Here is a 26,611-nt window from a genome sequence, read left to right on the forward strand (position 1 = left end):
GCCAGCACTGGTTTCTGATGCTCTTCCTCCCCTTCTTGATCTACGGGATCCTGTTGTGCCTGCTCCTGAAGTCTGGTAGCAGCTCAGTACCGGAGTTGGGAAGAAGTGCCCACCTGGTGGGAAGGTGAAGGACGCCTTTTTTGAAGCCACTGAATAGGAGCACCTGGCATATGCTCTGGAAACTGGGGAAAAATACCACAAATTCCAAAAGGGCCACAGGATCAGTGTAAGACCCCAGTGACCTCCTGGCCCACCACTTGATGGTACTCCTGTGACTGGATCCATGGAAGGGTGGGAACGTTTGGAGGTGTAATGAGTGCAGATTTGAGGACAAGAGACCCAATCTCCTACTCAGAAGAGGATGACTCTTTTTCTAATGACCACGGGGGTGCAACCCCTGATGGTGCCGGTGATTGGTGCCCAGGTGGAGAGGTTCGTAGTGAGGCCAGCATCGCAGGTTTCCCCTCTGATGGTACTGTTGGGCGAGCTGTCATGGGTAGGTGAAGTTTGTCCAGTACTGAGAGTTGTAATGATCCAGCTGGTTCCCCTGTGCCCGCTGACAACAATAGCAATAGCTGTTTTACTGCCAGCCAAACCAGTACCAACAGCGAGAGGAAATCCCTGGCAGCCGCAAATGCCTCAAGCATAGTGTTGGTACAATGCAGTGTCGCAGATATGAGAGCTTCTTCTGGCTCTGGACTCGATGGTACCCGTGTAGGTGCTGGAGTCAACGTTACCAGCTTCTGCGGTAATGAGGCAGAGGAGTGTTGTGGATCACCCTCTTTTGGTAGTCTGCTTTTTATGACTCTTCCTAGGCACCGGGGGATTTGGATCAGTGCTGGGACTCTAACACAGTAGAAGCAGCACTCCTTACTGACACTGGGGCATTCAGTGCTAAGTGTGACCAGCCTGGCTCAGATGGAGATCTCAGTCCCACCTTCATGAGCAGAAAGTTTAACCTGGCTTTCTCATCTTTTTCTATGTGAGGCTTAAGTCCTTGCAAATTTGGCAATGGTCCCCAGTATGAGCTTCCCCAACGCACTTGAGCGCGAGTCACTCAGGGGCATAGCTTTATTACAGGAAACGCAGGGCTTGAAGCCCAGTGACTGAGGCATCCCTTAGCACCGGGGATTGACAAAAAAGCAGATAAACACAGAAAATCTACCCTAATGGGTACCACTGAGAAATAAATATTTCTGGTGATTGTGCCTGGGGTGCGCACACACCAATAGTTGAATGCACATGTGCAAACACTCGAAAAAGAATTAATATTTGCCTGTTTTCTGTGTAAAATGAAGCACAACATACAAATATAACTTAATCAACAATTCTTGAAAACACTGTTTTCAAATATATAACCATACTTTTATTTTTGACATACCAATCAATGGATCCATTTCAATGGGAAGATGATGGGCTTGATCCAAAGAATATCCTGGGGCTCCCCTGAGGCCTACAGATGAAAGGAGGAATAAAACAAATATGGAACTTGCTTAAGAAATTTTCACATTGTTTTTCCAGTATTAGAATTGTAAAATGATTATACCCCATAAAAATGCTTAATCTCCTAACAATTCTTGTTATATCTATTTTTAAGATTCCTTTTTCCATGTGACAAAATATATAAGTTATTTACTCAAATAAATAAATAAAATTAAATACATATATATATGCTAACTTTGAGCCAACATCTGCTGTTGCTCACTTCAGCAAATCAACTCCTGATTTACAATGGTGTAATCGACCATTATGTTATATATAAATACTGGGACAGAGCCTCACAGCGCCATCACAGTGGTACAAAAGGGGAGGGAAACTGGCTTAAACAGCCAACTGGAGATTCCTTTTCTGAAGGGAAATCCATGAGTGGTGTAAAACTGGCATAGCTACCTCTATTCCAGCCACTGCTAGTATAAGAGATATTTCAGGGGCCTAGCCAGGGAGTGCCGCATTTAGCAAACCTAGTCCACACAAGTGCTACTAGAGAGTCATTACTGTTGGTGCAATGTAGAGCTATAATTAAAAAGTCATTATTTGCCAAGCATCACCATTCAGTGTATTGGACCAGAGTTTCCTCCTATGCTTAGAAATACATATCTTGAATATGTGTGGTTAACTGTTGGTAGTTCTTGGCTTTTACAATGATGACCCCATATGTGTGTGAAGAAGATAACATTTACACATTTCTCTGAACTGATTGTTCAATAGTGAGTGATGGAGCTAGTAATAAGATGAAGCCCCTCTCCCATCACACATGGATAGTTTATATTAACATACTATTCTGACAGAGTAGATCTATCTTAAATGGCAGTATAAAAGTACAAGTGCATAAATTCCATCCGTTTGGGGAATAACATTCTAAACCCATGTTGGGTGGAAATGTTCTGCTCATTGAAACTGCTTCATTATTTTTTCAGTTTACTTAAAAGAAAACTATAATTAAAAAGAAAATGATATCTAATTTGCTTTGTGCTGCAAACTGAAATTGTGTAAAGAAAGCAGCACTTATCGTCTATAATCTGTGATGTTTTAATCAGAATTGACATTTCAGAGTTTTCTACTATTTGTGGCCAATTTACTGAAAATACATTTATCAAATCCTCTAACAAGTACAACTCTGGACCCAGCGAATCAGTCATGTTGCAAGATCTCAAGCTTGGTATCCACAATTGATTGGGAGAGGGGACTAAGATTTAAATTGGGATATAACATGACGATCTTTTCCATGCCAGACCACTAGACTGTTTGCCCTTACAGTGTATGTAATTTATATTTATATATATATAAAATGTCTGGAAAGTGACGTATAAATATATATATTTATTTCCTTTTCTTCCCAAGTCTCCATAAGAGGAAATGGAGACTACTGCAGAATATGAATATACACACATACTATAACGGGGTTCAAAAGGGAGCTAGATAGATTCATGGAAGATAAGTCCATCAATGGCTATTAGCCAGGATGGGCAGGAATGGTGTCCCTAGCCTCTGTTTGCCAGAAGCTGGGATTGGGTGACAGGGCATGGATCACTTGATGATAACCTGCCTGTTCATTCCCTTTGGGGCACCTGGCATTGGCCACTGTCAGAGGACAGGATACTGGGCTTGATGGACCTTTGGTCTGATCCAGTATAGCCATTCTTATGTTCTTATGGTCTAGGCAGGGGTCAGCAACCTTTCAGAAGTGGTGTGCCGAGTCTTCATTTATTCACTCTCATTTAAGGTTTTGCGTGCCAGTAATAGTAAATAAGGTTTTTAAAATGTTTAAGGAGCTTCATTTAAAATTAAATTAAAATGCAGAGCCCCCCGGACTGGTGGCCAGGGCCCGGGCAGTGTGAGTGCCACTGAAAATCAGCTCGCATGCCGAAAGCGGCACGCGTGCCATAGGTTGCCTGCCCCTGGTCCAGGTATACTTAATCCTGGTTTAGCATGGGGGATTGGACTGAGTCACCTCTTAATTACCCTTCCATCCCTACATTTCTATGATTCTATACAAGACTTAGAATATTGTGCCCCAAGCCCCTGAGTGTTTTAGCTTGGGTTTCTTTAGATGCATTCTGAAGTGTATCTGCCTTGGTGAATTAGATATGGTGAGGTAGTTTCAGAGATAATATACCAGTAGTAGTATTGCTGTGGAGTCTCTTAATATAGAGCGAGTTGCAATGGTCTAGTCCTGAGGACACTTCAGTGGTAAAGTCCTAATCTGATAGGGAGAGGAAAAGTCTCCTGATCAACCAAAGATGGCAGAAAACACTATCTGCTGGTGTTGTGATGTGTGTATCCAGGAGCATGGTATATCAATGTCAGACAAATCATCCTCCTTTCTTATACAGGAGTTTGCTATACCAGGCTGCAAACATTAATGATTTTTTCTTTTCTATATTACTGAGCCACAACTTTTAGGCCCTATTTATCACTGCAAATAATCCTCACAAAAGGGGTGGGATGGAGAGGCAAAATTGGTGGAGCAAGACACTTGTGACGGAGGTAGCACAATTTGGGTGCAGGATAGTTGGTGGGGGGAAGGCAAATGACTCTTTCCAAGGTCAGAAGACAAACCCAATCTTCTGTAATGTCAACAGACATTTGAAACTTACTATCACCATACCTTTTAAATTAAGAATCTTCCACTGACAATCCTTATATTTAGTAATAATATAGTCAGTTTCTACTAATGAAATAAATCTCTAGAGTAGCATGTCATAAAAGTAAGAGGGTCCTCAATTAACCTTGTAAAATCAGTTTCACAAATCAGTAGTTTAACACCTCACCTTAGAAAGCTAGAGACTTAGTATTAATGCACAATGCACAAACTATTATGGAAAAATTAAGCTGTGTTTACATCTTATGATGGTACCTGAGTATCTCTGTGCAGTTTTATGTTCATGAACCTATTCTAAATGCTAGATTGTTGGATTATTATTGTTGGAATAATTAAGTAAAAAACACTACAATTAAATGATGTCACAGTTTTATAATAGAATACACACCTTTAAAAGTTCTTTTATAATTTAAATCTAAGTAGGCAAGAGAGACTTTTTAAGATTGTAAACCAAACCAGCAAGAATTAGAAAATTCAGCATTAAGACTGATACTCTGTCCTAAATTATGCAGTTGTGAAGTAACAGAAAATGGCACATACAGTGTAAAAGCTAAGAACAGTGTAGGATTTATTTTGGATTTCTTGACTGTTTTGTGTACCCTTCTCTTTTGCCTTATTTATTCAAAAAGCATTGTGGTATTTTAGATAAGTACCAGGGTCGCACAAAGGATGCATGGTTTAGTTCACATATGGTTTGTGAACTGAATTCTGCATGTTAGCAAAGAGGTTCATGTTTTACGTGGATGTAAGTGAACAAAATAGTTACATGAACCTCAAGGAAAAATCAAGGCCTATAAGGCTTCTCTTAACTAAAGCATGGTTGCTAGGGAACACCTGAGGTTTCCTTAGCTACCGCACCAGCTATTATTTACCTTTGTCTCACTAAAGTGGTGGGAGCGGGTGCGTTTCACTACTCCCACTGTTCTACTGCCCACTAAAAGATCCTTTTAAGAAATGGAGGAGTCAGTAACACATACTAGGAGGTTCCCCAAGGGGCCTGCTAATGGGCAAGGGTGGTTAGCCAATGTCCCCAGAAGACTTGAAAAACTTACAGAAGACTAACAGAACAATGTTATTAAAATTAGTATTAAAGTACTGTAGGAGACTGACTTGTTTATGGTCTCTTACACTGGGTTTCTCAACTGCCAGTGTCACAAATGATTGTAAGCAAATGACTCTTTTAGCCACATGGCCACCACCTGTAGCAGGCTTAGATTACTAATTCTGAACAGAAAACATCTTTTAAATACATTTCCATTTCACAATTTATATACATCAATGACTACTTCTTACCCTTCAAACTTTTACGCTATAGGGCTGAGCAAAATTAATATAATTCTCTTTTAAAAAGAGATGTGTAAAACTCTGGATAAACTTTGGGTACCTCTGAATGTGGAGGTACCTGATATAATACTCAAAGGTAATAATAAGTCAGATACCTGGATTTGCTTAAACTACCTCTAACCAGATAGCTGTGCAACACCATTTACATGTGTATTGCACAGTGTCAGAGCACAGAAACATTTAGAATAGAAGGGAATGTTGAAATAGATTGATGACCACTTAGTTGTTCACAGGGGTAATGATTAAGTTCTTCTACTTCATCCATACTGGACACTCTGTAAGTGGAGCCAAGGAACATAGTCCTTTAGTTTTTGCTTGTACTATTGGCTCTTGTGACAGACATCTGAATATAGCTGACACTCCCTCAAATAGTGAACAGTGATATACACATACTAGCTAGCCCAGCACTATGTATTCCTGAAAATTGTGGCATATTATATATGTGGTGTCAAGAATAATAGTACTGTCCCAAAAATGTTACATTAAAGACTGATACCGATGTAGCAACAAAGCAATTGGCTGCCAAGCTGATGTGGTGGCTTTAGGGAGGGTGCTTCTTGGAGTGATACCATGGAAAATGGACACTGTGAGTACTCAATATACAGAGGGATAAGTGGGTAAAAATTTGTTGCCTATCTGTAGGCGAGTGGGATTAACCCAGCTACTCTACTTGAAACTTAAAAGATGCACTGCTTACAGAATGTTTAAATAAGAGATCTATCTATGAGCACATACCTACTGTGTTGTGCCATCTATTCACTGCAAAAAGTCTGCTGCAAGTCACAGTTACCACTGCAGGAATGGTAAGGTGGGGAAGCGTGTTGGCTGCCACGTGTGTGACAGGAGAATTTGATGGAAATTTCAGCACCATTATAACATCCTGCTGCATCTGATCTTTAAACATGAGTGGACTCTGTGGAAGGAAACACTGTTGAGTAGAAAGGAGAAGAGAGCAGAAGAAAACAGAAGGGATAACACAATTAGTGAGGAGGTCTGAGGGAAAACAAGGTTAAAATGAGTAGGCAAACGTGTACATACAGGGAAAACAATGCTATCTGCACTAGCAATATAGGAGGGAAAACTATTGCTGGATCATTACATGAGGACAAATAGAGAAAAGGTTTGGTTAAGGTCCATTAGGTTATCATTGCAGGTTGTAAAGTGATAAATCAGCATTAATTCAAAAAATCAAAATACAAAATGATCAGAACAGTTAATATTCATACACTGTAGAGAGGAGTCAAATAGAAGAGTCAGTTAACCCAATATTACATCAAAAACATAAAATTATATAAAGTCCAATGGCTGAAACAAGAATTTTTAGAGGAGGAACTCAGAAATCCCACAGATGATTAGTTATTTTTCTAGTGCATTGTAGATTTAAGTTAATCCTTTAGAGAATACTACATGAATTGACTTTACTTTTTATTCCTTACAAATCATATTAAAAGATATAAATGATTATAAAATCAGGGTGATAATTCTGTATGTAAAACATAATTTTTTCTCATGGCTAGTAACATTTTTATCATCAGTGAGATTATATGAATCACAGAACTGGAAGGGACCTCGAGAGGTCATCTAGTTCAGTCCCCTGCACTGGTAGCAGGACTAATTATCTAGACCATTCCTGACAGGTGTTTGTCTAACCTGTTCTTAAAAATCTCCAATGATGGAGATTCCACAACCTTCCCAGGCAATTTATTCCAGCGCTTAACCACCCTGACAGTTAGGAAGTTTTTCTTAATGTCCAATCTAAACCTCCCTTGCTGCAATTTAAGTCCACTGCTTCGTGAAGCCCAATTTGCATGTATTAGATGTCTTCATAAATTAACTGCTGTATCAACTAGGATGAATTCTAGGAATTTTCTGAATCTACTGATTTAAACTGCTGTCTAAAATACATTATCTACATTTTTAAGATCTAAAATATCTAGCTATCATGTAAATTTGCAGGTACTGTTTAATTAAAAAAAGAGCAAAGCTGAAATTTCAGAGGAATTGCCATTTGCACAATGTGATTTTCCTTATGGGTAATAGAAACTATGAAAGCTAATGAAAATATTATGATCTGTTTACTGAAACTTCATAGGAAGTTTCTTGCCCTCAGATGTTTAAACCAAAGACACTAATAGGGACAGATATCAGTATTTTTCACTTTGGCTACATAATATAATTCTTTGTAATGAGCACATAAAAGAGTGCGTTGGTAATTAATGCTGAAGTTCAAATTGAAATTACAAGGACATGATGTGTTCTTTCACAGGAATGGACAGAAGGGTTCTAGCATGATTTGAACTACATTTCTTCATTCCTGACAAGCAGCCAAGGTTCATAAATCACCCTGGAACGTTTCCCCCTTTTTTTGAAACAAAATGTTCAATATGAGAAAAGCATGCAGTCATTTTTATTTCATGCAGTTATACTCAGCAAATACATATTTATGAAGATAGTTTTTAAATCCAAGATTGGGCAACAGAAGTCAGTGACTGTAGGAAGTTAGAGCTATTCCAACTTCCACCGTGCTGTTTAAGAGCCTGCATGCAATTTCTGCACAGAGTAAGGGCTATGGCATTGTAGGCAACTCAGGGCATGAAAAGAAAGTGTTACTTAAATAGGTATTTTATGACCTATAAAGGATCCTCAGGTTGAAAGGAAATAAATTCTCAACCAGCAGTTATATCTCACCAGGTGCATGGCAGAGCTCCGAGGCGGATGTGGCTCAATAAGCAACTGAGATGGCGTCTGTCCAAAGTTCTGTATCTGTGCCTCCATGGCCTGCAGGGAAAGGAGAGTGATTGTCATAATCAATATGCATCAAAGAGATAGGTCAACACACTATTTGACAATGCAAGCAAATCCTAAGTCAGCCATGAAAAAAGTCCAGAAAATTCACCGGGTGCTCTTCTCTCAGGCTGCAGACTCATCCAAGTGTTAGTATTTTGTAGACAAGCTTTGCTTCTCCTTTCAAGCATGCTTCAGTTAACCAAATAACCGTTCTTATTTCCAATAGCTGGGGTTACATGTGAAAATGTTAACCTGTGAGGACATGCAGTTAAGGTCTTGAGAGATTTCTTTGCACCAAATACAACACATATACCTTAATAAAGTCCTTTGTAAGGAGGAAAGTATGAGGATCTCTAATAAAATACGCCTCTGGGATCTTAAAGGGGGGGAAGCAAATTGAGAAATAAAATTCATGGATAATGTATAAGAAAAAAAATAATCACAATTTCACTAACACAGCAGTTAAAAATAAAAAATACTGGAAATATATCATTTCAAGATACACTATAGCTACAAGAGTTACAATAAAAGTCTTTAGATAATGATCTAACTTCTAGGTAGTATTCTTTTACCAGATAAGACAATATTTAGTTTTCAGTTTATTTTGGATGAGTTTTCACACGACAGAATATCGACTGTTGTAAAACCATGAAATATATACCGGTAATTAGTAATTTCAACTTTAAATTTCAGGACCAAATGCTGCTCTCAGTGTACGACACAGAGTAACTCCACAAATAGTAGAAACTGGCCCACAGACTGAGATGTTTCAACCACCTACACAACCCACTCAGACATCTAAGTGTTTTTATGATATATTTAAAACAATTGCTGGCATTTTTTTTTATTACTGCCTCCACTAATGATACTATTTAAGAACTCTACGCACCTTTCAGATACCCAGGCTGCATTTCAGTGGATTTCAGAAAATCCAGAACTACACTTTAATTTAAGCAGCTGATTTTAAAAAATACTAAGTAGTATATACCCATATATTCAAAAGGACTGTGCCATAAATAATTTTCTTGTTTGTGTCAATGAGTTTCTCACCTTAGCATGTAAAGAAAACAGCACATGAAAAAGCCCCCTAAAATATAAACCACATTGATAAATTATATTATTTCTTCTAAAACAATTTAAGAGGCAGTAGAACCTCTTCAATGTGCAGTCTGATTAAATATACTCTTTATAATCCACACAAAACAACTGCTGGCCTCTCCCCATTTCTCAAAAAAGAGGTTGTAATAGATGCCATAGGTCATCTCCTAAAATGTCGGTAATATTTAAAAAATATATTACAATATATTTGCTAATATTCAATGAATTATGACAAATAAAATACTGACGAAATAAGAATCTAAGACAAAGATTTATGATAGCAAAGGATGGAGAAAGGAAAACCAGGATGACTTGTTCAGATGACAAGAGATGGACACTTAAAATTTACCTGTCAACAGTATCCATTATTTTACAACTAAAGATATCCTAGTAAATGCTCACTACCTTTACTTTATGCTACTGATCTTGAGAACAATGAAGTTACTGGTAATCCTGGCAGTGAACTGAATGAGTACCGGGATCAAGACCTTAATCTGTAAACAGGCAATACTGGGTATTGTTGTCAGCTTCTACTCACAAAGATATTAAGTACAAAAACCCCAAACAATCCTAAATTCCTTTATGAATGATAAGTATTATCTTTTTCTTGTGAAAATGTCTTTTTTAAAAACATTTGGAACTTTTTAAGGAAATGAAACTATATAAATAGCTTTATTTAAAATGTATGTAACATTACTATGCTACTGCACCAGGGGCACCATAAATAATAAGAATTTGCAGGTCTGTAGCTCTTGTTCTTCTACACAGCTCAAAATACTTTAGAAAGGTAAACAAGTCTTATCATCCCCATTTTATATATGCGGTGAAAACAGACACAGAGAGGTTAAATGACTTGCCTAAGGATACACAGCATATCTGCAGCAAATTTGGGAATAGACCACAGTTCTCTTGATTCCTAGCCCTGGGCTCAGTTTACTAGATCAGTGTTTCCCAAACTTGGGACGCCGCTTGTGTAGGGAAAGCCCTTGGAGGGCCGGGCCGGTTTGTTTACCGGCCCCGTCCGCAGGTCCAGCCGATCGCGGCTCCCACTGGCCGCGGTTCGCTGCTCCAGGCCAATGGGAGCTGCTGGAAGCGGCGCGGGCCAAGGAACATACTGGCTGCCGCTTCCAGCAGCTCCCATTGGCCTGGAGCAGCGAACTGCGGCCAGTGGGAGCCGTGATTGGCCAGACATGCGGACGGGGCAAGTAAACAAACCGGCCCGACCCGCCAGGGCCTTTCCCTGCACAAACGGTGTCCCAAGTTTGGGAAACACTGTAATAGATCATAGCATACACAGATCAAAAGCAGATTCCCTAGAACTTCTCTAGTAACTCAAGCAACAGGCAGGAATAGGAAATAGCTATTATAAACAATTTTTGTATAACTGGTGGGGCACTTACAGTATTTCAAATTAATCACAGGACCTGTACAGAAAAAATAGAATTGTTTTTTCTTAATAATCACATCTCTTGCTTTGTATAATGTTCCTTAAAATTCTATTCCAATGCATCATTTTCCTTTCTCCCATCCACCAAGTCCTCAGTACCAATGTACAAAGCACTACCATCACTCCTTGAAACACACAATCATTCTAGCTAATTTAATATTTTTCTTATAGAATTACATTTACTTTTATTTCACCTTCAAAATGTCCTCAATGTAGAAAGAGCATTAGCTCTGAAAGCACTAGCTTACCAAATTTAACGTCTTTGAAACAGCAAAACTACAATTATATTAGTGTTAGCTTACTTAGTAAGGCATTGCAGGAAAGCAATTTGAGGAACTGAATTGAGACTCCCTGCTGTTTTTCCACACATAAAACAAGATTTGTACTCAAACACTTCAGGGAGTATTTGGTAGTGTATGGCCAAGCTTTTATATCACAGAAAGCAAGGTCTTATATAAAAGAAAACAAGGTCTTAAAGGAAGGAATTAGGGGATACCTGTCCCAAAGCTGTTAGTTGTATTTCACAGGAAACAAAATGAATCTGCTAAATTACATGCAATTTGCAAGTTGAAAAGGACATCCAGCTCAAACACCCTCATTTATGTAACCAGGAAAAATACAACTTTATAACGTTCAAAATAAAAATATTGCTTCTCATAAAGTAGCTAATGGTTAAACATGCTGTACATATATTGTACATCAATATAGATACATCTTAGTTACAGTAAGTAATACTCTAAAAATTATGTATTTTGCTCATGAGCAATAGATGCTTGTGTTTATATTTTCACATTTACAGACATACTTGACATCTGCCAGGGCACTGGGAAGCTGAAGGTGCTCTGCACCTTTCAGGATCAAGCCCTATTGTCACCTTCCTGAAGAATGAACATGCAACTATGTTTGTCTCTCTCTTAGTGTGGCCGCTGACTTTGGCATTTTGGGTGAGTATTTTATTTTCACATAAAAGAAGCAGATTTCTATTCTTCCATTAAATGACAGAGGGAATCTTTGTTTCTTCAGGTGTAATAGGTAAAAAGGGCACATTTATTAAATGTCAAAAAACCCAAAAACTCAAGTTTTTCTTTGACATTGGTTTCTTCATTACTGACTGAACTTGTAAACACAAACAGAAACATTTTATGGTATAATGGCTTTTTATTAGTTATTTTCCTCCTATATATTTTTAAGATGAACATGGAGAAACACGGGGACTATTATTCAGGAAGAAGCCACTGGTCCATCTAGTCAACTAGCCCCTCTTTGATAATAATGACCAACGCTGCCTATGTAAAACATGAAGCATAAATCACTTTAATGCATGTAATTACGGATAACTAAATAGCATGGAAGGAGTGGGAGAATTTCTTAAAATTACTTATATTTTTATTTACAAATAATAAAACAATGACGTTTCTGGCTACAGAGCCACTTCATTTTCTTCCCATTTGTCAATTATTCTAATGTCAGAAAAGATTACTGCCATGTTCAGTTAAGCTTTCTAGGATATATTATTTCACCAAAACTTCATTATGTTTCACCTAATTTTTCTGCACTTCTTTAATTGTTAATTCCCATGATACTGGTGAGTCCACAGAAATTTTGTCCTACATGATCCTGTTGCAAAGTACCTTCGCTTATGCCAAAATCCAGTGCCCATCTATTGCATAGAGAAAGGGAAGGATATCTGTCCCAAAGGTAACTTGAAAAGGTTACTTGTCCTTAGGCATGGTTTGTTGGGTAGGTATTATGTTAATAAAGTGGCATCCGATGGAATGACTGGGACTTCAGCTAATACATTTGAGCAAACCACTAATAATGCAGTGGAATTAATCTGGAATCTGAAATTAATCCTACCAACACTACAAGAAGAAGAATTCAGCGTGGACTCCTCCTGACGGTCGAAATGACAGACTGGACTTCTACATAGAGTGCTTCTGCAGACGTGCACAGGCTGAAATTGTGAACAGCCAGCATAACTTGTCCCATAACCTCAGCTGTACAGAACGCAATGCCATCCACAGCCTCAGAAACAACTCTGATATTATAATGAAAGGGGCCAACAAAGGAGGTGCTGTAGTCAGAATGAACAGGTTGAATTATGAACAGGAGGCTGCCAGGCAACTCTCCAACACCACATTCTACAGGCCACTATCCTCTGATCCCACTGAGGGGTACCAAAAGAAACTACACCATTTGCTCAAGAAACTCCCTGCTATAGCACAGGAACAAGTCTACATGGACACACCCCTAGAGCCCCGACCAGGGGTATTCTATCTGCTACCCAAGATCCATAAACCTGGAAACCCTGGACGCCCCATCATCTCAGGCATTGGCACTCTTACAGCAGTATTATCTGGCTATTTGGACTTTCTCCTCAGATCCTACGCTACCAGCACTCCTAGCTATCTTCGAGACACCACCGACTTACTGACGAAACTACAATGCATTGGTGATCTTCCTGAAAACACCATCCTGGCCACCATGGATGTAGAAGCTCTTTACACCAATATTCCACATGAGGATGGACTACAAGCTGTCAGGAACAGTATCCCTGATGAGGCCATGGCACACCTGGTGGCTGAGCTTTGTGACTTTGTCCTCACTCACAACCATTTCAGATTTGGGGACAACTCATACCTTCAAGTCAGCGTCACTGCTATGGGTACCCGCATGGCCCCACAGTATGCCAACATTTTTATGGCTGACTTAGAACAACGCTTCCTCAGCTCTCATCCCCTAGCACCCCTACTCTACTTGCGCTACATTGATGACACCTTCATCATATGGACCCACGGGAAGGAGGCCCTTGAAGAATTCCACCAGGATTTCAACAATTTCCACCCTACCATCAACCTCAGCCTGGACCAGTCTCCACAAGAGATCCACTTCCTGGACACTACAGTGCAAATAAGTGACGGTCACATAACCACCACCCTATACCTAAACCTACTGACCAATTAACGATGTGCCTCCAGCTTCCATCCAGGACACATCACACGATCCAATGTCTACAGCCAAGCCCTAAGATACAACCACATTTGTTTCAATCCCTCAGACAGAGACAAACACCTACAAGATCTTTATCAAGCATTCTTAAAACTACAATACCCACCTGTGGAAGTGAGGAAACAGATTGACAGAGCGAGACGTGTACCCAGAAGTCACCTACTACAGGACAGGCCCAACAAGGAAAATAACAGAACACCTCTGGCCATCACGTACAGGCGCCAGCTAAAACCTCTCCAGCACATCAACAATCTAGAACCTACCCTGGAAAACAATCCCTCACTCTCACAGACCTTGGGAGGCAGGCCAGTCCTCGCTTACAGACAGCCCCCCCAACCTGAAGCAAATACTCACCAGCAACTACATACCACAGAAACACTAATCCAGGAACCAATACCTGTAACAAAACTCATTGCCTACTCTGTCCCCATATCTACTCTGGCGACACCATCAGAGGACCCAACTGCATGAGCCACACCATTAGGGACTCATTCACCTTCACATCTACTAATGTGATATACGCCATCATGTGCCAGCAACGCCCCTCCGCCATGTACATTGGCCAAACCGGACGGTCTCTACGTAAAAGAATAAATGGACACCAATCAGACATCAGGAATGGTAACATACAAAAGCCAGTAGGAGAACACTTCAAGCTCCCTGGACATTCCATAAAAGATTTAAAAGTAGCTTTAAAAGTAACAAAAAAACTTCAAAAACAGACTTCAAAGAGAAAATGCAGAACTAAAATTCATTTGCAAATTTAACACCATTACTTTGGGCTTGAATAGGGACTGGGAGTGGCTGGCTCACTACAAAAGCAACTTTCCCTCCCTTGGTATTGACACCTTCTCATCCATTATTGGGAGTGGGCTACATCCACCCTGATTGAATTGGCCCTGTCAACACTGGTTCTCCACTTGTAAGGTAACTCCCTTTTCTTCACGTATAATAATGCCTGCATCTGTAATTTTCACTTCATGCATCTGAAGAAGTGAGTTTTTTACCCACGAAAGCTTATGCCTAAATAAATCTGTTAGTCTTTAAGGTGCCACCGGACTCCTCATTGTTTTAATATGTATTTGTTTTCATACACATTTATTTTTGTATTCAGTGAATAGTGGCACAGTATTTCTTAATGTGTTCTCTCACACAGCCAGCATGCTTAACAGCCCCTAAGCACTCTGTTCTGCAGAGCAAACATGATTGACAGCCCATTGGTGGATAGCATACACAGCCTGAAAATGTTATTGTTTTGTACTAATGGTGTGAGATATTGCTTTTTTATTTGTGTCTACAGCTGTTAAATGGCATCAGTATCTTCAGGACGTTTGATAAATTAGGTTAAGAATATTGATTTCTGTTTTATTATTGCACATTTGGAGGGGAAGAAGGGTTGCATTTTACAGACAAGCAGTGACTCAGCTAGTCTGGATTCTTCAGTGCAGTTGGTTATTTGATCAAGTGAATGAAACATGGGCACAGGGGTGGATTTAAGTGACAGGCCACAACTTTAATAATTTAACAGTGGGAAGGGGCATTATCTGGCCCTCCACTCTTCCTCCAAATCAGATATTTTATTGGATATAGTGTGAGATTAAATGGCCTCAAACCAAATAACCAATAATTTGGGATTGAGCCATTTCAGCCTAACCTGTAGTGCTCAGTCCACAACTAAATCCCCTTGCCATCCCTTTGTGAGTGGAAAAGAGGGTACAAAGAGGGACCTCAGTCTGTGAAGATTAAAGTCTTCCCTTCTCCTTACAGGCAAAAAGTCCATCAGCCACATCCTGGGTCTCTGGAAGCTGTCTCTTACCACCTTTATCTGCACTGGATACTGGCATAGGCGGTGGGTGGCTAAGGTTATGGGGGGCTCAGACCCTCCAGTCTCAGGAACATTGCTACCAGAGTGTTCTGGAGTGCCACTCCTGCACTTGGAATCCAGGATGGCGCTATGCCCTGGCACTTCAGGAAGTGGTCATTCCCCACAACACACACACACGGGCAGTCAAGCCCAGAGACATTTCTCCCTCTCCCTCATGCTAATTTGCCAACAAGGTAAAGGGTAAGGCTAGAACACCACCTTAAAATGCTCAACGTCACTCTTCCTCCCCCTCCATGTGATGCTGGAGACCCTGAGTGAGGCCAATAGGAGTGTGCTGAGCTCTCAGGTGAGTAAGTCATTATCTGCCCCCAATGGGACAGCCCTCTTCATCCTGATTGCTCCATGGGGAGGGAAGGCAACCTCATGAGAGGGGGACTTGGGAGAGGGTTCCTCTTCCTGACAGCTTTAAGGGGGTGGGAATAGTTCCATGGAGGTGCTCTTCTTCCTGACTACTCCATGAGGACTCCCCTTCAGAAGAAATGGCATGTTCATACTCTGATAATAATCATGTCCCACTATTTCCTCCACCACATCATCCCCCTGCTTCCTCAGACCCTATCATCCTATCATGTCCCCTGCTCCATCAACCCCTCTGCTTCCACCAAACCATGTTCCCATCAGCCCTCTGCTCACCCCATCAGCCTCCGGCAAGAAACAGGATGGGGCGCTGTCTGCATGCACATAGATGTGGTGGGTTCCTCCAAATCTGTGAGCAGTGAGAGTCCACAGGTTGAAGCAGGGAGCGGTGCAGACCCACAGGACAGAAGAAATGGCTGTGGGGTGAGTGGGGGGGCAGGCTCAACTCCTCCCAAAAATATTTTCACCAGCTGCCTATGGATACTGGTGGCAAGTTACAACAAAGTTAACATTCCTATATGTCTTTCCTACCATTAAAATTTCCATTCTTACTCTTTTTAAACTAGAAGGTGCCTTCATGATGCTGCAAAGGTGGTGAAAAACCTTCTGGACACCCTGCAGTTTGGCCCACTGGAAAAAATTCCCTCCTAATCCAGAAGAACAGCGATTGGTCAGATCCACAGCATCCTAGAAACACAGGTCAGCATACCTGAACTACAAGGAGAGAGAGTGAGGCAGCAATGGCAGCAAGATGCCCCCTGGACACCCAGGACGGCTTTTAATTGACAGGGTGAGGCTGTGTGAGAGCCATTTAGCTCTCCCAACTCTCCATCCTTGAGGATCACTACTACACACACTTTGAGACAGGAGGAAGAGCTAGGCTCCACCATGTCTGAGTATGAGCACTTCCCATTTTCTTCCCTGGCTGGCTGACTGTACAGAAGATAGGTTTCAGAGTGGTAGCCGTGTTAGTCTGTATCAGAAAAAAGAACGAGGAGTACTTGTGGCAGCTTAGAGACTAACAAATTTATTTGAGCATAAGCTTTTGAAGTGAAGAATCAGATTGACAGAGCCAGAAGAGTACCCAGAAGTTACCTACTACAGGAGAGGCCCAACAAAGAAATTAATATAACGCCACTAGCCGTCACCTTCAGCCCCCAACTAAAACCTCTCCAGTGCATCATCAAGGATCTATAACCTATCCTGAAGGGCGATCCTTCACTCTCACAGATCTTGGGAGACAGGCCAGTCCTCGCTTACAGACAGCCCTCCAACCTGAAGCAAATACTCACCAGCAACTACACACCACACAACAAAAACACTAACCCAGGAACCAATCCTTGCAACAAAGCCCGTTGCCAACTTTGTCCACATATCTATTCAGGGGACACCATCATAGGACCTAATCACATTAGCCACACTATCAGAGGCTTGTTCACCTGCACATCTACAAATGTGATATATGCCATCATGTGCCAGCAATGCTCCTCTGCCATGTACATTGGCCAAACCGGACAATCTCTACGCAAAAGAATAAATGGACACAAATCAGACGTCAAGAATTATAACATTCAAAACCAGTCGGAGAACACTTCAACCTCCCTGGTCACTCAATTACTCCAACAAAAAAACTTCAAAAACAGACTCCAACGAGAAACTGCAGAATTGGAATTAATTTGCAAACTAGACACCATTAAATTAGGCTTGAATAAAGACTGGGAGTGGATGGGTCATTATACAAAGTAAAAACTGTTTCCCCATGCTAATTTTTCCCCCTACTGTTACTCACACCTTCTTGTCAACTGTTGGAAATGGGCCATCCTGATTATCACTACAAAAGTTGTTTTTCTCCTGCTGAGAATGGCTCACCTTACTCTCATTACAACTGGTATGGCAACAGCCATTTTTTCATGTTCTCTGTGTATATATATCTTCCTACTGTATTTTCCACTGCATGCATTCGATGAAGTGGGTTTTAGCCCACGAAAGATTATGCTAAAATAAATTTGTTAGTCTCTAAGGTGCCACAAGTACTCTTCTTTCTTTGTACAGAAGATGGAACCAAAGAGTCCTGTTGCCAGCTATATAAGTCATCACAGAATCCACCCCTACAAAGGGGGCAGACTTGGCTGGAAGTGTAATGTTAAAGCATACATTATGTAATTGCTTCTGAGGGAGCAGTGCCTCTACAGAATATGGTGCAGTCTCAGTTGTCACGCAACCATGAACTCTCAATGGGTAGGCCATCCATGAGGCTTGTGGACTCATTGTCACTCAGCCACTAGGGGGGCAAATTTGAGCTAGAAAAAGTTGTTCAAAATTTTGAAGAATTCTATTCAATTTTTTAAAAAAATTCCTCTCCAAAGCAAAAGCAATTTGCTTTTTCTAAAATGTTACAGAATTATACACTTAGTGGGTGCTATAAAAAAATCTGAAGCCATAATTTATATTATGCTCATGTATAATTCCTGTCCCATGATAAAATTTACTGAAACACTTTTCTGTTCATTGCTGCTGTGCCAAATGAAAAAAAACCTGATCTTTCAACATCCACTCGAATGTGTGTTAAGTTTATAAAGGAAAACCCTACTTTCTTTGACCATTCAATGGCTGAGTACAGTACATTAGCGGAGGATTTCTCTGCTAACTCTAATACAAGCTAGATAAAAGAATTCATTAATGCTATATCCTAGTGTCAAGAACAGGTAAGACTGTGAAAGTTGGTCAATCAGAATATTCCATTTTCAGATAATCGATAATTTTGCCCAAAAATCACTTTCCTCTTGTTATTCAAATCAGAAAGGGAGGATTACCTTGAAATTTGATTTTAGATGAATGTAGGTGGCAGTTTCTCATCACCCAGCCTGCACCTCATCAGACAACAGACTTCAAAATCCTCCTCATTGCCCTGGCTCCAAAACTTATGGTTATATTCCCAGGGCTCGATGCAGGAATTACTAGGGGATGCTCTATGTTCCATGTTGTGCAGGTGTCAGACTATATGATCTTTCCCTTCAGGTGTTTAATTCATGAATCAACTCCTCTTAAAGGTCCTCATCCTTCAATGCAATCTACACGCGTGGACATTGTTTCACTGATGTGGATTGAGAATGGGGCTTATTACTTTTTGTGACTGTAATGAATGGCAGAAGGCTCCTAGAACTACAGAAAAGCATCTTTTTGTATTTACAAATCAAAATAAAATAAAATAAAAATATTCTTTGTGTCCTCCCTGCTGTACAATTCCTGCGAGTTACTACTTGAGTCCCTTGGTCATTAAAAGATGATACTTGGAACATCATCCTCCCTGGATGCTCTGATTACTTCTGCCTTTCCTGGCTTTTCTGCAATTCCACATCAAATTCAAGTTCCTCATCTTTAATTCCAAAGTCCTGCATAACATTGTCCCTGCCTATCTCTCTCCTCTTTCATTTTCTCCCTTTCTCCCCCTTAACTTCTTAGGCCTGGGCTACACTAGCAGGGGGGTTCAAACTAAGATACGCAACTTCAGATCCGGCAGGTAATATAGACGTACCCAACAGTACTTACTCCTAGTGACACTCTTTTCACCTGCTTCTATTTGCTGAACGACTGAAGAGATAAATGGCTAATAGTCTGGAATGGGGTGAGGAGGTCTAAAAAATGTCTGCTGCCACATTTTTCTCAAAGCCACCTCCTCCTATTTGTCTTCCAAGAGGTGGACTTGCAGGTCGGTGTAGTCTAAAAAAATGGCTGTGCTGGAGCTGCCTCCTCCCCACTTGTTCCATCTTCCCCTCACACTTTTGGAAGAGAAAGAGGAAGGAGCAGAACTGAGTGCCACTTTCCCTTCTCCACTCACTTTAGAAAGCAGCAGCATTCATCTTTACTTTCACCTTGCTGGATGCTGGTCCAAATGCTGCAAGAAGCGGAAAAGATGGCCACAGATGAAATGGGAGAGTGACAGTCTTTCTAAAGACCTCCAAGATACTGCAAGCTGGGTGACTGAATGCCTCTGCACTCCTGAGGCCAAAAAGGTCAGTGAAAGCCTAGCCCTGCTGTTCCCTCAATTGTTGCATCAGCAAGAGCCAGGAAGACAAAGAACTCTAAGTGCCCTGATCTTGTTTCAGGCCCTTAATGAATGGTGGGAGTGAAGCCAAGGCTCTGGCATGGTGTTGTCTCTGCCAATTTGAATGGAGTGTGATGTTACCAAAAGTGTCTATGCCCCTAGATTTGTATTAAACTGAACCAGGGATCCCTCCCCATGCTGCAGATTAGTGAGGTTTTTCTGTATGCTGTCCGAGAGCTATTTAATTGTATGTTTGGGGCTGAGTTAGAGGGAGGAGTTTTGTTTTTGGTGTCTGCACCAACTTTAGTTCCATTTAATAGACCCTATTGCCTTTGGTTTTGCTTGAGACTTTTTTTTTAGGAGCTCAGAGGCCTTTGGGAAGGGGCACCCTACCCATAAAAAACACAATATTATTATAGTAATACCAGCAGGAGGTTTCAATTAGACTTTGAAACTTTACCCACTCTTTTCTAATTAAAAATGTTTTTCAGTGGCTGTGAGGTTTAACAGTGCTTGCTCATAGCTGTGCTATTTTTTTATTTTAAAAGCATAAATGTGAGCTTTAAAAATTATTTAAAATTAACCATAAAAATATGAAAAGTTTCTGCAGGACAAATTTGGAGAGGAAGTCACTTTCTTTTTTTAATTAAAACAAATTAAATGTCTCCATACCTTTGCCCCTTTCTTTGATCTTATCTCCATCAACTCTATTCTTCATTCTCCTTTTCCTTTTCCACTATGTCTCCAATTCAATTTCCCCCATGCCATTTCAATGTTCTATTTCTCTTTCAATCTTCTTTCCTCTCTTGCCCATCCTTTCCTCTCCCCTCCCCACTTTTGAAGATGGTCATGAACCTGAGTTAATATGCACTAATTAGTTTTTCAAAAAAGAATAAGAGACAGGACAAGTGTAGGGGATATAAGAAAAAAAAGAGATGGGTGAGTATTGCTGCCATTATTTGTTTAACATCTGTGACTAGCTCTAAATTCCATGCCAGTTGTTGTGGTAGCAAAACTGCAATAAACTAAGGCCCTGATAATAATATATAAATAATGATTGCTGAGCATACCTATTAACATCATTTGCATCATATTTTTATGGATTCCAGTCCATTCAAATAAGTAGAGGAACCTGAATGTATCAGATTTTCCAGACAGACTACAACAATGATGATCTTCTAAGGAAACAATCAGGCCATAATGAAAATTTTCCCCTGATAATGAATTCAGTTTTTTAACGCAGCCCTATAAATAAACCGCTAATTTAAATTTATACACAAAAAAGTCATTGGCCTGAAAGCTAAGGACAACCTATAAAAAAAGAAAAAAACAATTCTAAAAATGCAATGGATCATGATGGGAGCCAATCTAATTACAATGGTAAACTCATCACACAGACTGACATTGTGACAGAGTTACTGCCAATACATTTGGATTCACACTATGGTCATTACAGGCTTGGCAGTGGAACACAGCAAAATAGATGTTACTGATGGAAAAGTTTTAGATCATCCAGTCTATCTTCCTGCCAATGCAAGATTGTTCCCTATATTTTCTAGTGGTTGTTCATTCTAGTTTTAAAAGACCCAAATAATGGGGATTCCACAATTTACTTTGGAAACTATTTTACAGCCTAATTACATCTAACTGTCAGGAAGTTTTTTCCTGAAGTTCAGCCTACATTTTCCTTTTTTGAATATCTTTCCAGATGGTGATATATACTTCTGGTGGTACAATAAATAATTCCTCTACCTTACTTGGTTATAGCAACCTTCAGATATTTCTAGATTTTTACTATGCCCCCCCTTTACTCAGTCACCACTTGTCAAGCTCTTTAAATCTTTCCCATAAATCAATCTTTCCTGTCCTCTCATCATTTTGATGCTCATCAATGAACTCCCTCCAATCTTTCTAATAAGATTACATCCAGAACTTAATAAAATATTACAGATGCTGTTGCACCACAGCAGGAGAGAGAGATGGACTATTAACTAATAGGGACTTATTCACCTCCATTGGCTAGGGCAGCCAAAGAGGGCATGAATACAACAGCTCTCTTTAGAGAGCCCTGTTGGTAGAGTTTGCATGGAGTCCCAGCAGAGAGGATAATAGAGCCGCAATTGTGAGTAAACAATGGGACTGATTTTTGTGCTAGAGCTTTTCTGGTAATTTCTATAGGGAAGGGAATATTTTGTTCAAATCAGAATAATATTATTTTACACAGTTTAATTTTACTTCAGGTGGTCATAGGCCAAGTACATCTTTGAATTTTTGGTATACTATAATCTTTAGATGTAGATATATAAATAAATGAGGATACAGTGTCAAATCTAGAGAATACTTCCTTATGGGATAAGAGATTAATCTAATATCTAAACTAATGAGTAATGTCTCCCGTCATGAGTTAAGTAACTTATATATACTTTGGAAAGCTGTATCGTATGAGATATACACTATATTTTATTCCACTTGCTTTACAATTAAGAACATACTCTGTGGGGAAAGCCAAGAAAACAGAGAAGCAAATAAGAGAGCTGGCCTTTTGAGAGTTTGCAGTAATACAAAAGAAATGGTACTTATTCATGAAGGAATGTATTTTAACTGTGATTTTTTCTCTTCTGGTTTATTATTGAAATAAAACATGATCACCAAAGGCATTATTTTTTAATGCTTGGAATACACAAACAGACACAGTTAGTAAATCAAAGTATATAATAGCCATATTTTAGTATTTTTTGGTTTATAAAATAAAATTATATAAAAAATGAAAATGTGATTTAATGTTCAACTGCTTCTAGTTGCTTGTTGAAAGAATAGTAGTAAAACCCATGACTGAAAACTTTTTCTTGCTAATGAAATCCAGTAAATCACGATAAAAAATGTGGCTCTCCTACTCTACTGTTTTGCTAATCTTTCCTCTCCATTTTGGTGACAGTAAACCGGAGTGAAGATAGTCTATAGTTTTGGAGTATCAATATTTGCTGTAGGTATATGGTATAAACTGAAGGGAAGGAGAATATTAGGGCATTCTTGTGGGTCCCATCCTCTCACTAGTGCAGGGGTCAGCAATCTTTCATAAGTGGTGTGCTGAGTCTTCATTTATTCACTCTAATTTAAGGTTTTGCGTGCCAGTAATACATTTTAACGTTTTTAGAAGGTCTCTTTCTATAAGTCTATGATATATAACTAAACTATTGTATGTCAAGTAAATAAGGTTTTTAAAATGTTTAAGAAGCTTCATTTAAAATTAAATTAAAATGCAGAGCCCCCCGGATCGGTGGCCAGGACCTGGGCAGTGTGAGTGCCACTGAAAATCAGCTCACGTGCCTCCTTCGGCTCACGTGCCATAGGTTGCCTACCCCTGCACTAGTGTTTTCCTCCCACAAGTCTCATCAATCTTTCCTAACACATCCCTTAAATCTTGCCTTCGCCTTTCTCTCTGACCAAAGTGCTGAGACTGTGTCAGATCCTACTGTTTCATGTTATACTGGCAGAAACACCCAAATCTGGTAGTGCTGGTAAGGCATGAGTCAGCCCCCAGCCTTAAATTCATGTATCACAGGCCATAAAAGCTATCTTAGAAAATAGGCAAACCTTCAAAACAAAAAGCCAAAAAGGGACTACTTGGGAAGTGCTACAGAGTTACAAATACTGAAAGGTCAGTCTTAAATATTCGATCTGTGAGACCAGAATTGTAACTTTTCTGTATATTTATTATAGTTTTATGGTTTCATTTTTTAACGTAGGCTATACCGTTATTTTAAAAATAAAAGCACACAGTAATTTTCAGGGAGCTTAAAGAAATAATTACATTTGGATTATTTCCAACAAAACATTCTTCAGAAAATCCACTCTCTGTTCTTGACATAAATTGAAAACTATAATATAGATATGCTCTACCCAGGCTTCAAAATGGCATTAAAAGGGCACATTATCAATATGTTTAAAATATTTTAAAAGTTCATTTTTACAGCTCCGTAACTGAAATTGCTATACACTTAGACTGAGTAATATCTACTGCAACAAATTAATATATGCAAAATGTGTTGAATAATAGTTAATTTATGCTGTGGTAATGACTGTGTAATATATCTGAAATCTGTGCTAATCAAGAAAAAGGAGCCCCTTCTAGCTATTTCCACTACAATCATCAGTCAGTAATTTTCACCCCACCCACCTTGAGTAAAATATGACTTGAAGTGTCTGGTAAAGTATTTGCTGCTAATTTCTCAAATCAATAATTAGTACCTCTCAACAGCATGTAATAAAAAAATCTAAAGATGAAGAAGCAGTTTTTATATATAAGATCTGAATTGTTCATATTTTTGTAGTAAAAGCTGGACAATAGTGGAATTATCTGTTTCACATTGATTGTACTGATTATAAATCTAATTTTGAGATAACACGCTAAGATGGCTCCAGAGAGGTATAAGAAGTGGAAGATCAATGATGCTCTCTAGAAGTGGTCATTTGTTACATGACTATTCATTACAAATAATATTCATTATAAATTAAGCCCTCTTTTTGGTTAGTGAAGAACTCTTTTCTTCACTTCTTAATTCAAGAACTCTTCCTGATTTTCTGCATTAATTCATCTGCAAATAACTATCAGCTACATGAGTTATGTGCAAATTCTTCACTTGGAACATTTCTGTGTTATTTGTGTTGTGTGGTGGGTCATCTAAGTCAGATAGCATTGCTCACTTTCCTCTTCTGTGTGGATGACAAACTTTTTAAACAGGGGAATAATGAGTAGCAAATAAACTCCATACTTTTGGTTTAACTTTTTGGATAAAATCATGTGTGCTACAATTTGTGAAATTATTAGGAATCGTATATTTTCATGACTACCTCAGTTCTTTGAATACTCAGGAACAACAGGTAATAGGATTCAGGAATTACAGTGAATTGGGCTCAGTGCTTTTATTCGTGAAAATATTCACAAATCAGTATTTTTCATTATTTGACCATTTCTAATGTACTCAATAAAGGCACAATGGAGAGTCACTAATTAGTGTGAATTAATGTATTCATACTAGAATAATATTTTGGTTTTAAGGTTATTTTGTGTTCTGAACTCTATGGATCAGATTCTGATTCACTGGTGTAAATGGCCATGTGTTACTTATACTGACTCCCCATTGAATACAGAGACTGGTTTGAGAAATCTGTCCTGAATTCAAAGTCTTCTATGGGACTGTGCCTAGCAACAAGAGCAAATACCATTCCTTCTGAGACCACGATCCCTTTAACCAGTGAAGTTCCACCAGAACAACGTAACTATGGATTGATAAGAAAAGGCTCATAAGTGCAGGAGGCAGATCTTTCACTGGAGCTGGACCTAAACTTTGGAACTCACTCCCTGAAGAGATAAGAATGATCACAGACACAACCACTTTCATAACTAAATGCAAAACTCATTTGTTCAATTTGGCTTTCCCTGGATAATTTCTTCACACTCACATGCAAACACACACAAAACACTCTGAACTAATAAAGGTATTTCTCCTACAATCTGGATGTATGGTGAAAGAAGGAAGGTCTATTTCAGGTGCTTGGAAGACACAAATTCACAGTGATTTGGATGTGGAGCTCTTGCTAAAGTCAACAGGATCCACGTATACATTCCCCAAAGCAGAGCTTAGCCCTTAGTGCAGGGGTGGACAAACTATGGCCCGCAGGCTGGATCCGACCCGCGGGATTGCCACCCCCAGGGCATTGGCCCTGCGCCGCTCCCGGAAGCAGCCGGCACCATGACCCTGCAGCCCCTGAGGGAGTGGGGGGGGCAGAGGGCTCTGTGCGCTGCCGTCGCCTGCAGACACCACCCCCCGCAGATCCCATTGGCCGGGAATGGGGAACCATGGCCAATGGGACCTTTGGGGGAGGTACCCGCAGGCAAGGACAGCACGCGGAGCCCTCTGTCTCCCCTCCCCCAGGAGATGCAGGGACATGATGCCGGCCGCTTCCGTGAGGGGCACGGCACGGGGCCAGGGCAGGCAGGGAGCCTGTCTTAGCCCTGCTGCGCGCCGCTGCCACCCTGGAGCCGCTCCAGGTAAGCGGCACTGGGCTGGAGCACGCAACCCGAACTCCTCCTGCACCCTACACCCCAACCCGCTGCCGCACCCCAACCCCCTGCCGCACCTCGCACCCCTCCTGCACCCCAACCTCCCGCCGCACCCCGCACCCCTCCTGCACCCCAACCTCCCGCCGCACCCCGCACCCCTCCTGCACCCCAACCCCCTGCCCTGAGACCCCTCCCGCACTCCGCACCCCTCCTGTGCCCCAACCCCTTGCCCTTAGCCCCTTCCTGCACACCGCACCCCCTCCTACACTCCGCACTCCCTCCCACACCCCAACCCCCTGCCCCAGCCCTACATTCATGGCCCTGCATGCAATTTCCCCACCCAGATGTGGCCCTCAGGCCAAAAAATTTGCCCACCCCTGCCTTAGTGCATAACAAAATAATTGCCATTATCATTATGGCTTTTGCATGTATAAGGGTTTTTCCTGTACATCTTCCTTCAATTAAGTTGGAAA

General features: G+C 40.4%; 1 protein-coding gene across 4 annotated transcripts in view; it reads right to left on the bottom strand.

The window, feature by feature from the left end:
• The window catches only part of NBEA (neurobeachin), an 816,600-nt gene that overhangs the window by 26,014 nt on the left and 763,975 nt on the right, over positions 1 to 26,611 (bottom strand). For 2 of the 4 annotated variants that reach the window (XM_065403538.1, XM_065403529.1), the window contains 4 exons: positions 8,547 to 8,609; positions 8,135 to 8,224; positions 6,182 to 6,374; positions 1,382 to 1,453 (listed from right to left, as the gene is read on the bottom strand). In XM_065403538.1, the coding sequence (XP_065259610.1) occupies positions 1,382 to 1,453; positions 6,182 to 6,374; positions 8,135 to 8,224; positions 8,547 to 8,609 (418 nt within the window). The remainder of the gene's footprint in view (positions 1 to 1,381; positions 1,454 to 6,181; positions 6,375 to 8,134; positions 8,225 to 8,546; positions 8,610 to 26,611) is intronic. The other 2 variants (XM_065403557.1, XM_065403547.1) reach the window with 1 other exon arrangement.

The sequence above is a fragment of the Emys orbicularis genome, chromosome 1, assembly GCF_028017835.1.
Source record: "Emys orbicularis isolate rEmyOrb1 chromosome 1, rEmyOrb1.hap1, whole genome shotgun sequence".
In the NCBI taxonomy this organism is placed as follows: domain Eukaryota; kingdom Metazoa; phylum Chordata; order Testudines; family Emydidae; genus Emys; species Emys orbicularis.